The sequence below is a fragment of the Mus musculus genome, chromosome 11, assembly GCF_000001635.26.
Source record: "Mus musculus strain C57BL/6J chromosome 11, GRCm38.p6 C57BL/6J".
Classification (NCBI taxonomy): Eukaryota; Metazoa; Chordata; class Mammalia; order Rodentia; family Muridae; genus Mus; species Mus musculus.
Window position 1 is genome coordinate 120,868,140 of NC_000077.6, and position 15,552 is coordinate 120,883,691.

General features: G+C 47.8%; 1 protein-coding gene across 12 annotated transcripts in view; it reads right to left on the bottom strand.

The window, feature by feature from the left end:
- Ccdc57 (coiled-coil domain containing 57) overlaps positions 1-15,552 on the bottom strand; it is a 106,398-nt gene that overhangs the window by 41,611 nt on the left and 49,235 nt on the right. For 8 of the 12 annotated variants that reach the window (XR_003949507.1, XR_001780051.2, XM_006534233.2 and 5 more), the window contains 3 exons: positions 13,676-13,776; positions 10,739-10,909; positions 5,447-5,660 (listed from right to left, as the gene is read on the bottom strand). Coding sequence is in view for 6 of the 12 variants with exons in the window: in XM_006534233.2 (XP_006534296.1) it covers positions 5,447-5,660; positions 10,739-10,909; positions 13,676-13,776 (486 nt within the window). In the remaining 6 variants the exon portion in view is untranslated. Of the gene's footprint in view, positions 1-2,908; positions 3,124-5,446; positions 5,661-10,738; positions 13,777-13,873; positions 13,917-15,552 lie in introns of all 12 variants that reach the window. The other 4 variants (XR_003949508.1, XR_388531.2, XR_001780052.2 and 1 more) reach the window with 4 other exon arrangements.

The window sequence follows — 15,552 nt, forward strand, 5'->3', positions numbered from 1 at the left end:
GATTTGAACTCAGGACCTTTGGAAGAGCAGTCGGATGCTCTTACCTGCTGAGCCATCTCACCAGCCCCAGAGCTCATCCTTTGCAGAGAGGCATGGATAGCCTTGTATGGACAAGGCCTGAAATGATCTGGGGCATTGTTTCCCACATTCTGCAGTAAAATACATCTTTTGGCTAGGGACAGCAGTCTTGCTTCCACTGCTATGTTTTGGTGGTCAGTCCGTCAGGGAGCTTCTGCCTCAATCAGGAGTGGGTGGCAACTTTGGCTTGGCACACTCAATGGAGCACTTTAAGAGCATGGAGTCAGTCTTCCCAGTTCAAGTCGGGAAATAAAATGGAATGTGGGGCTGGTGAGATAGCTCAGCGGGTAAGAGCACTGACTGCTCTTCCGAAAGGTCCTGAGTTCAAATCCCAGCAACCACATGGTGGCTCACAACCATTTGTAATGGGATCTGATGCCCTCTTCTGATGTGTCAGAAGATAGCTACAGTGTACTTATGTTTAATAATAAATAAATCTTTGGGCCAGAGCAAGCAGGGACTGAGTAAGCAAGATTGACCAGAGCAAGCAGAGGCCCTAAAAAAAAATTCAATTCCCAACAATCACGTGGAGGCTCACAACCATCTGTACAGCTACAGTGTACTCACATAAAATAAATAAATAGATAAATAAACAAACAAACAAACAAACTTTAAAACATAAAAATGGAATGAGACAGGAATTCATTATGTTGGACGGAGGAGTGGGAGGGGGATGGCAGCTTTCCTGAGGTTTCAAGTGGGTCACAGCATGGATTCCTTGCTGTCCAATAAAGAATAAAATTTAAACCCAGGCTTATGTGTGAGAGCCATGTTTTCTTCCTAGAATGATCTCCTTACTATGGATATTGTCAAATACCAAAGGATGCTGGGTGAGCTGTGGTGAGATGTAAAGTCTACATTCAGCACAAGAGCAAAGGGACAGAGGAGCAAGTAGAAGGTGAGAATGGGAAGGCTCTAACCACAGCACGCCAGCAGGCAAACTGAGGGGCAAAAGCAAATTCAGAAGGGATGTGAGTGTGTTTCATATAGTTGTTAACAGCAGAAAATAAAAAACAGAAGCCAGCATATTAGATTAAAAATAACCAAAAAGGATTTTGAAAATCTCTTCTAGATAACTCAAGGGTGAAATAGAAAGAACCCTGAGCCCACAAGAACACGTGTCTTGAGATTAGTTATTTGGTAACTATGTCCTGTATGTTTCTAGGACATGTTTGAAGTCACAGTCACATGGGAATTTACACCCTAAAACATGCAATGGCAAGCCCAGCGTTGCAGTGCATGCCTTTAATCTCAGCACTGGGGACACAGAGGCAGGTAGATCACTGAGTTTGAGACTAGCAAATTCCAGGACAGCCAGGGCCACACAGAAACCATGTAATAGGTGAACATGAAGGAACCAAGTTGAATGCTAAACACTCAATCAAGACACTGGGAAGAGATCAATCAGATCGACTCAAAAAAAGGAATAGAGGTGAGGTGCTAACTGATAGCTCCCAGGGAGTCATCTAGCCACTTCAGAAGCCTCAGGAAAACAAAAGAGGGGCAGACACACATACACACCACACACACAACACTCTCCTGCACAGACACACACCACACACACACACACACACACACACACACACACGGACATACAACACTTACCCCCCCATACACACCTACACACATATACTACACACACACACACACACACACATACATGGACACACAACACTTACCCCCACCACACACACACCTACACACATATACCACACATACTACACACACACACATCACACACACACACTACATAAAACCATCATAGTGACATACACAAGGATGAGAAGGAAACAGGAAGCAGCATTTAAAGGAACAAGAGTTGGTTTCTTCATGTGTGTACTGTTATTTATGTGTGTGGAAATGCGTGCATCTGTGTACATGTGAACTCTGAAGCCCAAGGTTGATGTAAGAGATTATTCTTGATCCCTCTTCCACCTTTTACTCCCGGAGGCAGCATCTTCCAGTCACACCCAGAGCTCACTGATGCTAACCTCCCTAGCTGCCTTGTTCTGGGATCCCTGTCTCCAGCTACCACACCCACTGGAATCTGGGGACTCAACTTCCAGTTCTCATGCTTACTCATTGACGCTGCATCACAGAGCCACCTTCCCAGTCCTAACCTCTGGCTAGGTTTTCAAGAATATGAAAAACAAGACAGTGTGTCACATGGACTTTTAATCAGGACAAACTAAATTGAGCCCCAACTAGACACAATAACATAAAATGGAAGACAACAGAAATGGCCAATGTGTATAGAACAGACTGCTAGGTGACTGTTTAGGAGGTGGACATATCTGTGAACCCAGCGTGTGAAGGCTGAGGCAGAGGGATTTTGATTAAGGCCAGCCTAGGCTACACAGTGAGACCCAAAACCCAACCCACACACAGAGCTCTAGCTCCAGCTCAGCTCCAGTTAAACTTGGATTCCTGTCAGACATGAGGAGACCCAAGGAAGCTTTGTTGCCCTCAAGCTCTGGCTAGCAGAACAGCTAAAAGACACGAACAACCAAGCAAACAGCCCCAAGCCCCCGCCTCAGAGGATGAAATGCAAGTTAGGTCTCCTTTGGGGAAGCAGCTACCTTTTGTGGAGTCTGAAGAGGACTGCTTCCAGGGCCTAGAATAATGACATAGCAGCAGGCTGCCAGCTCTATAACAGTGTATTCAACTGGTCCACTAAGGCTAGGTCTTTATGATTAGTGATTTCTGCATCAGGTTTTTGGATGCGCATGTCACTGTTATTACCAAGTATGGACATCTGACAACCTGGGCAGTACACTCAGAAGGCGAAACAATCAACTGTAGCCACAGGGGAAACTTAGGTCCCAGTTACCTTCTCTTTACTTTTTGACTGTGGCTGGTCTTGAACTCATGATCTTCCTGCCTGTGCCTTCTGAGTGCTTGGATACTAGGCGGGTATCACCACCTCCAGTATGGTAGGTTTTCCCCACATCATTCATAGAGGAATCAAATTCTCCTTAGCAGGGCTGGGGATGAGGCTCAGTGGTAGAGTGTTTGACTGGAACACACAGGCCCTGGGTTTGATACCTAGTACATAAATCAGAAGTATAATGATATAATAAAATGAGAAATAATATAATAACAAGTGGGGGAAACCCTACAAAAATGAAGGATATATGAAGTAAAACAATCAATGTGTTACCTGCCATGATTTTCTAGTGAGTATTTACTTTTTGTGGGCTTGTGGTCACGGGGAGATTCTAATTCTCTGTTGTGCAAGTCTCTTCCGGCACTTCATAGCTCATGAAGAGTGCAGAGAGGAGTTTGTGGGAGACAGACACTAGGCTGCTGGCAGATGAGAGGAAACGCGGACACCATTCCCGACCCCAGGAAGAAGGAAATCAGTGTAGGTACAGCACTGGCCTAGCCTGTGTGAAGCCACTGTCCCATCGCTTCTAGGAATCGGCCTGCTGATGGCTCAAATGCACAGCATGCCTGGCTGGGAGGAAAAGCAGGCTATGTACACTGTGTATGGAAAAGTCTATGTCCTTGAACCCTGGGTGAGCATGGTGCGCACATGACTGGTAAGAGCGCACACAGGAGCGAAGGACGGAGGGGTGTACATGAGCTCCAGTTACTCACTTTTGTTTTTGTACAATTTTTGTTTTGCCTTGTGTTTTTCTTTTGTTTAAAATGTAGATGTTTTTATTTGTTTTATGCATATGAGTGGTTTGCATGCATGTATGTACAGGCATGCCTGGTGCCTGTGGGGTCAGAAGGAAGTGTTGAATCTCCTGGAACTAGAGTTATAGATGATTGTGAGTCACCAAGTTGGGGCTAGAACTAAACCCAGATTCTCTGCAAGAGCAACAAGGACTCTTAAACCCTGAGGCGTCGCTTCAATGCCTTGATTTAGTTTCTCTTACTCTGTAGCACAGGCTGGTCTTGAAGTCAGTGTTCCTGCAGTCATGTTCCTTATGCTAGCTTAAAGCATTAGGTACCAGGTCTAGAACTGTATGTAGGCTGGTACAGTGCTTGCCTAGCATGCATGAAGCCCTGAGTTTGGTCCTCAGCACCACTGAAAATTGAGTATGTGAATGAAGCCTGTAATCCCAGTTTGGGGGGTTGGGGGGGAGGCAGGAGGATCAACTCATTCCTGACTATACAAGGAATTCTTTTGAGGCCAACCTGAGCTATATGAGACCTTGTCTAAAAGCAAAAGCAAGGGTCCTGGAGAGATGGCTGAGTAGTTAGAACTGTTTGCTTTTCCAGAGGACCCAGGTTCAAGTCCCAGCACCCACATGGCAGCTCACAACTATTTGTTTGTAATTCCAGTTCTAGGTGATCTGGCATCCTTACACAGACACACGTGTAGGCAAAACACCAATGCACAAATAAATCTGAAAAAAAGAAAAATAACCCCTAAAATGTTAGGTGTTGTAGGCAAGAACAGATGCTGAGCTCTGATTTGGGGGAGAGGCAGTATTAGTCACAATTGGGTATGTAGGGGAGAGAGAGGAGGCCACATGGACATCTGCTTTGCTGGCCCACAGTGACACAGTGCTTCTCCTTGACATCCCAGCGCTGTGTTCCTTGGCTGGTCTCAGACTAGACCCTAAGTTCTCCCAAGTACTGAGCTACCTCTCCAGCCTTGTTTGTTTGTTTGTTTGTTTGTTTGTTTTCGAGACAGGGTTTCTCTGTATAGCCCTGGCTGTCCTGAAACTCACTTTGTAGACCAGGCTGGCCTCTAACTCTGAAATCCACCTGCCTCTGCCTCCTGAGTGCTGGGATTAAAGGTGTACACCACCACACCCAGCTGCCTTGTTTGCTTTTAAGATAAGGTCTTCTACAGCTCAGGCTGGCCTGAAGCTTGTGTGGATCATTCTGCCTGAGCCTCCTGAGTGCTGGGGTTATAGTAGGAGCTACTACTATACTCATCTGTCCTACATTAAAGAATAAACAAATAAGCCTGGGACTCAAGAATCACTGGCTTCGTGTGGGAAATCAACTGAGTCTCAGTAGACAATGCTGCACTGTTAACAACACCTACAGTGGCCTGGCCTGGCCTGGGACTGCCCTGCTGCTTGCCTCACAGGACCTCACAGGCTCCACGGCTATTTCTTCCAGATGTGGCCAGAAGAGTGGGTCAAGGGACACCCAGTGCCGAGATGAAGCCCTGCTCTGTGCCTAAGGAGTCTGGTTGGCTCGGTTCCACCACCAGTGGCCTCTGTCCTCCAGCCTCCCTGGGAAGCCAGCCTGCAGCCCTCCCTCTGGCCCCAGGCTTGTGGCAAGCAAGCCAGGAAGCTCTTTTCTTTTGGCCTCCTATGGCAGAACCATGGCACCACCTTCCCTCCCCACTGGCGTGACCCCAGCTGTGGCCTGGCCTACCGTCCAGTTCCCAGACACTTACCTTTTGCGTGGCCTTGCTCAGCTCGGAGTCTATTTCCCATTTCTAGGAGCTGTTCCCTCTCTAGGCGGAGGCTGAGTATTTTCCTAGCTGCATCCTTTAATTTCCTTTGCAGATGGGTCACATATATGGTCTGTGGAGGCTGTGCCCCTTCCTGGGGGAAAGTAGGGGACTCCGTCTGGTCTTCCATGCCCATGGGGTACCGGTCTGCCACACCCTGTACACAAAACCCAACCAGGAGATAAATAGCCTTGTTAAGACACTCCAGAAGGCCTGCTGGAGATTCTGAGGGCTGGGAGTTCATAGGATAGTCTACTGCACAGCCCACACACACCATGGCTGGCTGGCTCACTGGTGACATCCTTCCAAAAGAAAACAACAGAGTGACTATTCAGCATGCTTTAACTGAGTTAGGAGTTAGGAACAGTACCCAGGCTTTGGTGAGCTCCTTTTCTCCCAGAAGTGTGTGTGTGGGGGGGCTTTGCATAGTTCTCAGCCCCCACTCCTGTTCCCATCCCCAGAGCATGCCTTCCCCCCATAAGATCCTGCTAAGGGTCTAGGTGGGGCTCTTTCAAATGGAGACAATGAGAACTTAGACTCAGCTAGCAGAGGGCTCCCTGAGGCCCTGTATGGGCTGTGTTCTAGAAGAATGGCCTCTCGTTAGCCTCCAGCAATACCCTAGATGTGGGAACCCTGAACCCTGTGTGAAAACAGGGCCTTGTGGCCAAGCTACTTCTCACTGGTATGGACCCCACTCTGCTTCTGTCCTTTGTCCTGTGCTAGCTGAATGCCCCACACACCCCTTGCTGCACAAGAGTCAGACATGCCTTTCCTCCTCTCATCTCCCTTCTGCTCACCCCTTCTACCTGCCTGTCCCCTTACCACCTATGGGTCAGCTATGGTCACCCTTCCCTGAGAAAGTATAGGAGACTGCTGGGGAGGTGGGGCACTGTGCCAGGGTCAAGTAGACATGAACCCCAGGGAAATGCCACATGCACCTCCTTCAGCCCAGCCTGGACCCACACACTGCAGAGATATAGTTACACATAAGGGAGGTCTGTTATGAGAGGGTATAGGAGAGACCAGGTTCTGGCATGATCCACTGATTCCTGATAGTTATGAGAAACCATGACAATCTTTTACTATTCTGAGTGCCCAAGTTCAAGGCCCAGGAACATCCTGCATGCCTTCCTGGTCCTCGCCAGTGCTGGCAGGTGCTTGTGCCCTCCGGGTGCTGCTGTTCCTCAGATAATTGTCTGGGTGACTGCACTGTATCCAGGTACTTTTGACAAAAGCTGCAGGCCATGAAGGACTGAAGGGCTCGAAGACAGCAGAGGCAGGAACTCCAGGTCCAAGAAGGCCCTGTGGCAAGCTATGACGAGTGCTCCTAGGGAGTGCTGTTACAGGCCCAAATACCCCAAATCTCAATGCATTTCCAGTGTACGCTGTTTGTCCTTGAGTCTCTCCTCAGATGTGGCCTTCAGAATACAAAGGAACTCAGGTCCTAGGAAAAGTGGGCTGACTGGAGGAAAGGCGCCTAGGACTCTCTACCTTACAGGGGCTAGCCTGGTGCAAGATTCCTATCCCTTCACAACATCTTTGGAAACAGGGATAGAACCCTTGTGTGTGGGTTAAGGAGGCCCAGTGTGGCCTTGTCCCTGATGGGACACTGGCCTCAAGGATATGGAATGATTTCCCTGGGTTCAGTTGTTAAAATTTTTCATTTGGTTAAAGCGTTCTGTAAAGTCCTTTCCCTGAATAAAGATTTTACAACATGAGACACATTCAGAGAAATCCTGTGGTCTGCAGGCACTGAGTAAACACTGTGGCAACGCACTTCCACCATCTTGAAATGATAGTAAGCCTGGAAGGTAAGGAACTCTGCAGAAATGTCTTGATGCAATTCACCAGGTCCAGACCAGAGTCCTGCAAGGTCTATGGTAAAACAGAGGGGTCTTCCACAGTCCACGGTCAGAGCTTCCAGACAGCTAACACTACACCAGGGACAGTCTTTCCCTCTATCTCCACAGGACAGGTAGGCTTGGGTCTCCAAGTGTGTTGATGAAGGAGGCAGGCCCTAGGAGCAGGGGACAACCTGGGCTCAAGCTCTGACTAAACAGTGAAGCCCAAGGAGGTCAGGGGTGGATGGAGAGTGGTACACCCTGTCTGCACGGCATTTTGCACAGGTACCTGTGTGGGCCATGTCACTGGGGTCACACTGCTACAGAGAAGTATGGCCAGCTTTGCAGGCTCTTTTTGTTGGGCAGGGAAAAAGACCAGCATTACTGTTTTGTTTTGTATTTTTCAAGACAGGGTTCCTCTGGGGCTAGAGAGATGGCTCAGTGGTTAAGAGCACTGACTACTCTTCCAAAGGTCCTGAGTTCAAATCCCAGAAACCACATGGTAGTTCACAACCATCTGTAATGGGGATCCAATGCCCTTTTCTGGTGTGTCTGAAGATAGTGACCATGTACTTACATACATGAAATCAATCCAATCCAATCAATCTATCTATCTATCTATCTATCTTAAAAACAAAAAAAAGACAGGGTTCCTCTCTGTAGATCAGGCTGGATCTACCTGCCTCTGCTGGGATTAAAGGTTTGTGCTACCACCACCTGGCTGAAACTGCCTTTAACAGAAGCTGAAAGAACAGTTGGAGAGGCTGTCTTAGACTCCTGTCTTGAGAATTGCCATTCCCCTGCCTGGATGCCCACCTCTCTGCCCATGAACTTCTTCCTGGAGCACTGGAGGATGGATGGGAGGCTGTGCCTGCCTTCACGCCCAGACACTCACGCTCTGCACTTCTCACAAAGGACTGAGGCGCACACTGTTGATCCTGGCCTCCTGACCATACTCTTCCAAACTGAGATTCCTTTACAAGGTCCAGGACCCCCATAGTATGGACGTGCCTAAAGCTAGAAGGTTCCCCAGTCTTTCTTTGTGAGAGGTTGTTGCTGTTTTGTTTTGAGACATTGTCTCTCTGTGTGGCCCCAGCTGTACTGGAATTCACTCTATAAAACATGCTGGCCTCACCCTCAGAAATCTCCCAAGTGTGGGATTAAAGGTGTGTGCCATGACAAAGCAGCATAATTTGTGTTTTATGACAATGACATCCTCAAATATCCCAAAGATATTTGGGATCTGTGGATGGAAGGACATCTGTGGATGTCCTTCCATCCGTTCTATCTGAGGTAATCTCTTACTTAGGTTCAGGTTTTGTGCTTTGGCAGAACCCCAAAGTGAGTCCGCAGTACATTCCACTTAGGCATAGATGTTGGTGTCCTGGTGCTGGAGAAGTTGGTTAAGCTGGTGTCCCTAGGTTTCTCCAATGAAAGGACTTTTTCACCTTCTGATCAATGTCAACTGAGGGTGAGAGAGACGCTGTGACTGGAGAATAGGGCACCTCGGTTCTCACTACGCTTCTGCCTTGACTTCCACATCTACATTCAACTGCCTTGTCTGGCATGTTTACTCAGTGATGTTCGCATGTAGAAGTCATGTGACATTTCTTTTTAAAGATGATTTTTACTATGTCTGTCTGTCTGTCTGGGGTGCTGTGCAGGTAGGTCACTGTGTACATATTATGGAGAATAACTTGTAGAAATTGGCTCACTCGGTCTACCACATGAGTGGCAGTCATTGAACCTCGGTCCCCAGGCTTGGCAGCAAGTGCCTTTCCTGCTATGCTGCTAGCTCCCATTATTCATGTGTCTGTTCACTTGGTCCACATTAGTCAGGGTTTCCTATGAACTTGGTAGTATAGTCTTTCCTGGTGGAGGCAGCCAATTGGGGCCCTTCTCGGATGGCATCTGAACCATCCTAGTATATCCATCCATTTGGAACTGGCACTGTTCAAGGAGTGCTGATGCTGTCAATGGAGCAACCTCTGGACACAGGTGCTGGTAGCTGTGAGGCCCTCAGGACAGAAAGGAACAGGTACGCACGTGTCTCGTCCATTTCTCCACTGTCAGTAAGGATACCTGAGGTCACTGACATGCCCCTTGGAAGTCCTGATTTCCAGGCCTCCCCATTCCTAGGCATCCAACACTTGGTTCAGTTGGGGGATATGCTGCTGGACAGTGGGTGTCACCCTGGGGCCTGGTTCAGCAGGGAGGCTGGACACTCATGTTTCTGGAGCTTTATCCAGAGAATGACCTAAGACCCAACAAGAACAAGGGTACCAAGGAAATTTTTAAAAATTATTTTTACTATGTGACCTGATAAATGTGACTGTTGAGGCCTACCTACACCTCCTGCTTTAGCCTAGTCTATCACTATTAAAATCCTGTGTGTGTCTGTATGAAGTGCTGATCTGCCCACTTCCAGCCCCTATGAAGGCTGCTGGACTGTGGAGAGGTCTGAGAGCCCAGGGAGGCACGTGTGCAGGAACCCTTGGGGATGAGCACTGCTTGAGTCTTCAGTATTGGCCAGTTCAGTCTTTTGCTGGAGCCTCAGGCTTCCTCAGCCCCCATCCCTGCCTGTTTCCTTTCGGCTTGTTCTTAGACATAGCTTTTACCAGAGGCCATGGCCTGTGATCCTGTTCTTATAATATGGTTGCCACATGGGCACACACTGTCTTAAACATCTCAGGTGAGTGCCTACAACCTCTGGTGATTAACAGGTCACCATCAGCAGCCAGAGGCAGCCACTGTAGGTCAGCACAGGCAGCCAAAGGTGAGCATAAGTCACCACTGTCACTACAGGTCAGTGCAGAGGGAGAAGGTCATCAGAAGTCAGCACACGCCATCCCATCACTGAAGGACGGGCACAGCCTCGGGACACAGCTTCGGAAGTAGGACTGTCACTTTTCCTACCCATGGTTCCAATGGGGCCTTAGGTGGGAGGAAAGGGCCAAGCCTCAGAGCTGAAGTCGGGGGCCCTTTCTGTAGATGAGGCTCTGTTATAGGATTCCATGCATACCGAGGTCATTAGGCCTCAGCCCTGGCCACAGTGCTGACCAGATGTTAAGGGCTCTGTGGCCCCAATTCTCTCAGGCAGGCCAGGTCTGGTCACACAGTGCCTCCTTAGCCATCAGTTCAGGCCTGTCTATGGAGAGATATGCTTTTGTTGCAATGTGTTTCCTAAGGAAGGCTTCTCGATCAAGGAGGGCATGAGTTCCATTCCAGCAACAGTACTTGCAGCCAAAGAAAGGGCCAGAGGTGTGAGCAAGCTCACAGAGGAAACAGTGGATGAAAAGGGAGGCAGTGCCAGCAAACATGTTTGCTTCAGCAGTGGAGGGTGCCAGGTCAGGGTGGGAGAAGATGGTGGCGGTCATGCACACCCAGCACCCACCTGTCTCTGTAACTGCTCCCTGGATGAAGGCTCTCCCTGGGGTGTCACCTTGAGATGCTTCCTTAACTCAGCCACCTGCTTCTGCAGCTCCAAAACCTCCAGGTGCACCTGGTCCACCTCACTGGGGACCTCGTGTTGGACAGGGACCAGCTCCCGGGGCTTCTGCCGCAGCTAAGAAGGCAATGTTAACGTTAGAAGAGGTGGGGACGTCCTAGAGAGGAAGAGAGCATGAAGGGCAAGGGTGGAGCAGGGCCAAGTGGTCAGGTCCTGTCGTACACAATGATCTGCAAAGCTGCCCCGAGTACTCCACTGCCCCGTGTACTCCACTTCTGCCCAGGCTCACTGGGGAAGAGTTTGTGCATGAAAGTGGGTTGGAATCCACTCCTGATCTTCCCAGGGAGATAGAACTGCCTCTAGAACATTGCTGGGGACCAGGAAGTCTTTTCTATCAAAAGGGCAGATGGTAGGCTGGGTGTGGTGACACATACCTTTAATCTCAGCACTCAAGAGGCAGAGGCAGGTGAGTCTCTGGGAGTTTAAGTACAGCCTGGTCTACACAGTGAGTTCCAGGACAGCCAGGGTTCTATAGAGATACCATCTCAAAAGAGCAAAAAGGGGAATGGTATAGAAGGAGCTAAGAGGAAAGTGGGCAGAAGGGAAACCGTCACAAGGCAATGATGGGTTGGGGGAGTGGAGCTATCAGAGCGTTTGCCTAGGATGCAGAAAGCCCTGGGCTTCATTGCCAATACCACATAAATAGGATGTAGTGGCCTGTAATTTCAGCACTTGGTGGGAAGAGGCAGAAAGATCAGAAAGTCAGGGCCATTCTCAGGCAGCTTGGGTCCCACGAGAGCCGACCTGAAGATAAAAGTAGGCAACAGGAGAAGGGGCTGTGGTGGCTGTGAAGTTCAGAAAGGGAAGTCAGGGCATGGGTCCAATGATGGCAGCAGGGTCACCGTGTCACCAGTACCCACGTGGCTCCACTGTGGCCTGGGCCAGGCAGGAAGGGAACCAGGAGGATGGGAAGCTCACACCTCCTCACACGGTAGCCACCATTCTAGGTTACGGGGATTAAAACAGTTCTTCTGTTCCAGGGATTCCTGTGGTTGTCCCTGTGTGACCATCCCTTCTTCCCATGGCCTCATGAAAAGCATTTATAGAATGGTGATAGGACAGTATGACCCTTCTCACTTACCGTAGGCTCAAGTGACAGAAAGGGTGGGTAAGCGGTGGTTAGTGACTAAGAGTTAAGACAGACAAAGGACAGGAGAGTTGGCAAGCAACACGCCTGCCTCACCTGCCTACTGAGGATCTTGAATCGAATGCACTCCAGCTGAAAGTGAGCAAAGGATCTAAGCAGACAGACACGCATCAGAGGAGGCTGCAAGCGGCCACACCTGGGAGAAGGCGCTCAGCATCGTCTGTCAGCTGGGAAGTGCAGGTCAGTTCAAGTCACAGGGAAATGCCGTGGACCAGAATGGCCAGAATCAGAAAGGCAGAAGAGGACTGCTGTCCGTCCATCCGGGACTACATACATGGAGGAAACAGGACTGCTGTCCATCCGTCCGGGACTATACACATGGAAGAAACAGGACTGCTGTCCATCCGTCCGGGACTACACACATGGAGGAAACAGACCCTAGCACAGCCACAGTGGGGAGGTAACGCTGCTGCTGCTCTTGCTGTTGCTACTGCTGCCCTGGAAACAGTCTGGTGGCTCCTCAAAGAGTAAGCACAGACTCTCCATAACGTTAACACAGCAATTCTCCTTCTGGGTACACAGTCCCCAAACTGAAGCCACATCTCTACAGAGACACTTGTACAAGGATGTTTACACTGTTCATGATGGTCAGCAACAGAGGCGACCTAAGTGTCTATCCATAGGTAGATGGATAAACAAAGCCACACCAGAGGACTGTGTGGCTGCAAACAGGAAGGAAGTGCTCACGTATGATGTAACACATGTGAACACTGAAGCTGATGAACTATTCCAGCACTTGGGATGCACAGGCAGGAGGATCTCTGTGAGTCTGAGGCTAGCCTGGTCTACATAGAGAGTGCTGGGACTACATACATCTGTCTCAAAAACAAAACCAAACCAAATAAACTCCTGGGTTAAGTAAAAGAAGCCAGACATAGTGACTTCACATATACAGGTCTTATGTGCCCACCTTGCTCTCTGTCAAGGCCTCCTGTTTCTTCTACCTGGTCTTCTTGTATGTTTTCTTCTTTCTCTTCATATATATGTGTACATATAAAGTACGTATATGCATCGTGCATCTATACATATACTTATAGGCTACATAATGTACATAAACACATCTACAAATGTATGTCTATGCACATATTTATGTGTATACATATGCATAAATGTATGTGTATACATTGTGGTTGTTGCTGCTGCTGCTGTTTTGGGATAGGGTCTCATGTATCTCAGGCTGGCCTCCAACTCTCTCTATAGCCATGGATGACCTTGAGCCCCCTGCCTCTACCTCCTCAGTGCTGGGACAACAGACACTTACCACCATATCAGGATTCCCTGTGAATTATCTATAGCCACACATAAGATAAACCGCTGGGCATGGTGGCACACACCTTTAATCCCAGCACTCAGGAGGCAGAAGCAGGCGGATTTCAGAATTCGTGGCCAGCCTGGTCTACAAAGTGAGTTCTAGGACAGCCAGGGCTACACAGAGAAACCCTGTCTCAAAAAAACAAACAAACAAACCAAACAAACAAACAAACAAAAAACCCCCATAAGATAAACCAACTACTGCACAGTGCAGTCCTTTGTTCTGAAGAAAACAGAAATTGGGAAGACACCCAAGGTCAATGAGGTCACACCTGGCACCTCTCAGAGCCTGCACCTGTGTCCACATCTGGATTGGTTCTTCAGCTGGAATGCTTGCAAAACCTAAGTGTCCAGACTAGTCTCACCTTCCTTTTGAGCTGTGTCACCAGCAAGTTCAAGAGGTGCACTCTGTCTCCAAGTTTTCTGAGTGCTAATGCAGTGGATGTCTGGTCTGCCAGAGCTGCGTCTGTAGGTAAGAACAGCTGCTGTCAGCTCAAACCTCAGAAACAAACCAGTCTCCCTGTGGAGCTGAGCCTCCTTTCCCACTGAAGCGTCTAACTGACCTCAAGGGAAACATGTCCATCCCTGAACCAAAGGGTTGGGTCCCTAGAAAGATCAGAGATGTGATATTTAGTATAAACTTTTATATATATATATATATATATACACATACATATACATATATATATATATATATATATATAGAGAGAGAGAGAGAGAGAGAGAGAGAGAAAGTAGGACTATAGGATGAAACCCAGCCTTACCATGTCAGATCTGATCAATTTTCCCACTTAAATACAGGGCCATTTATGTGGGGAGAAAGAAAGAAAGAGAGAGAGAGAGAGAGAGAGAGAGAGAGAGAAAGGAAGAAAAGAAGAAAGGAAGAAAGAAAAAAAAGACGATCACATAATACATGGGTCAAAGAAGTGACACTTGATATTCCAAGTTATTTTGCGTGGAATGGTAAAAACAACTGAAAGGATGTTGTAAAATAATACATGTAAAATATATACATGTAAAATAATAATAATAATAATAAATTATGCAAAGCTGTCCTTTTAAGGAAATTCGCAGCATCTAGGCTGAGTGGCTGAGGCAGAGGCTTGGGAGTGAGTTGGAGGCTAGCCTGATCTACTTAGTGAGAGTGTCCTGAAATGAAAAGTTGGCTATGGGTGGGGCATGGAGAGGCCCCAGGGGTACAGAGCACTTGCTGTTTTTCCAGAGGACCTGGGTTTGTTTCTCAGCATTCACGTGGCAGGCAGCTCACAATCATCTGTGACTTCAGTTCCAGAGGATCTGATACCCTTTTCTGTCCTCCGTAGTTACCAGGCACACACGGCACACAGACACATGTAGGTAAAACACCCATACATGTAAAAAAACAAAAAACAAACACAGAACCACTGGCTGTGGCTAGAGCTTAGAGGCAGAGAGCAGGCCAGAGCCACTGTGTACTAGGCTCTAGGTTCCATCTTTAGCACTGAACAAAAAAAAAAGGAAAAAGAACATTTATAGCATATATAATAACATGCATACCTTAGAAATAAAAGATTAACCCATGAAAAACAAATAATCTAGAAGGAAGGGCAGAATAAAATGAACATTAACTACTGAGGAACCAGAAAGTAACGTATCTGTCCTCTTATGCCAGCAATCCCAGCAGCTGACCTTCTGAACAGCAAGGAGTAAAGAAATCAGTAACCACTCGCACCCTCCTAGGGAGGACACCAAGAAAGAAGAGAAGAGAGCAGAAGCAATGTCCAACACGGTGTGTGAGGAAATGTCTATGGACATTTAAGACTCAGGATAGACAGTTACAATATAGCTGCGGTCTCAGCTACTCAGGAAGTGGAGGCAGGAGGATTATTGTTTCAAAGAAATAAATGAATGAAACAGGCAGGATAAGAGACTTCAGCCTAGAAGTTTGAAAACTTGATGACATGGATAATTTCTTAGTTTAATGTAATACAAAATATATAAAAAGAAAATATGGCAGTGCTGATGCACACCTTAGATCCCAGCACTCAGGAGGCTGAGGCAGGGGGATCTCTGTGAGTTTGAGGCCAGCCTGGTCTACAGAGAGTCTCAGAAAAGAAAGAAAAGCAACAAAATATCAACAGTCCCTTAACTACAAATACATATTTAAGTTTCAAATCTTCCCACAAGAAAAACTCTAGGCCCTGGTGATTTGAAAGTTAAATTCAATAAATTGTTTAACAAAAAGAAGGTGTGTGTCTGATCA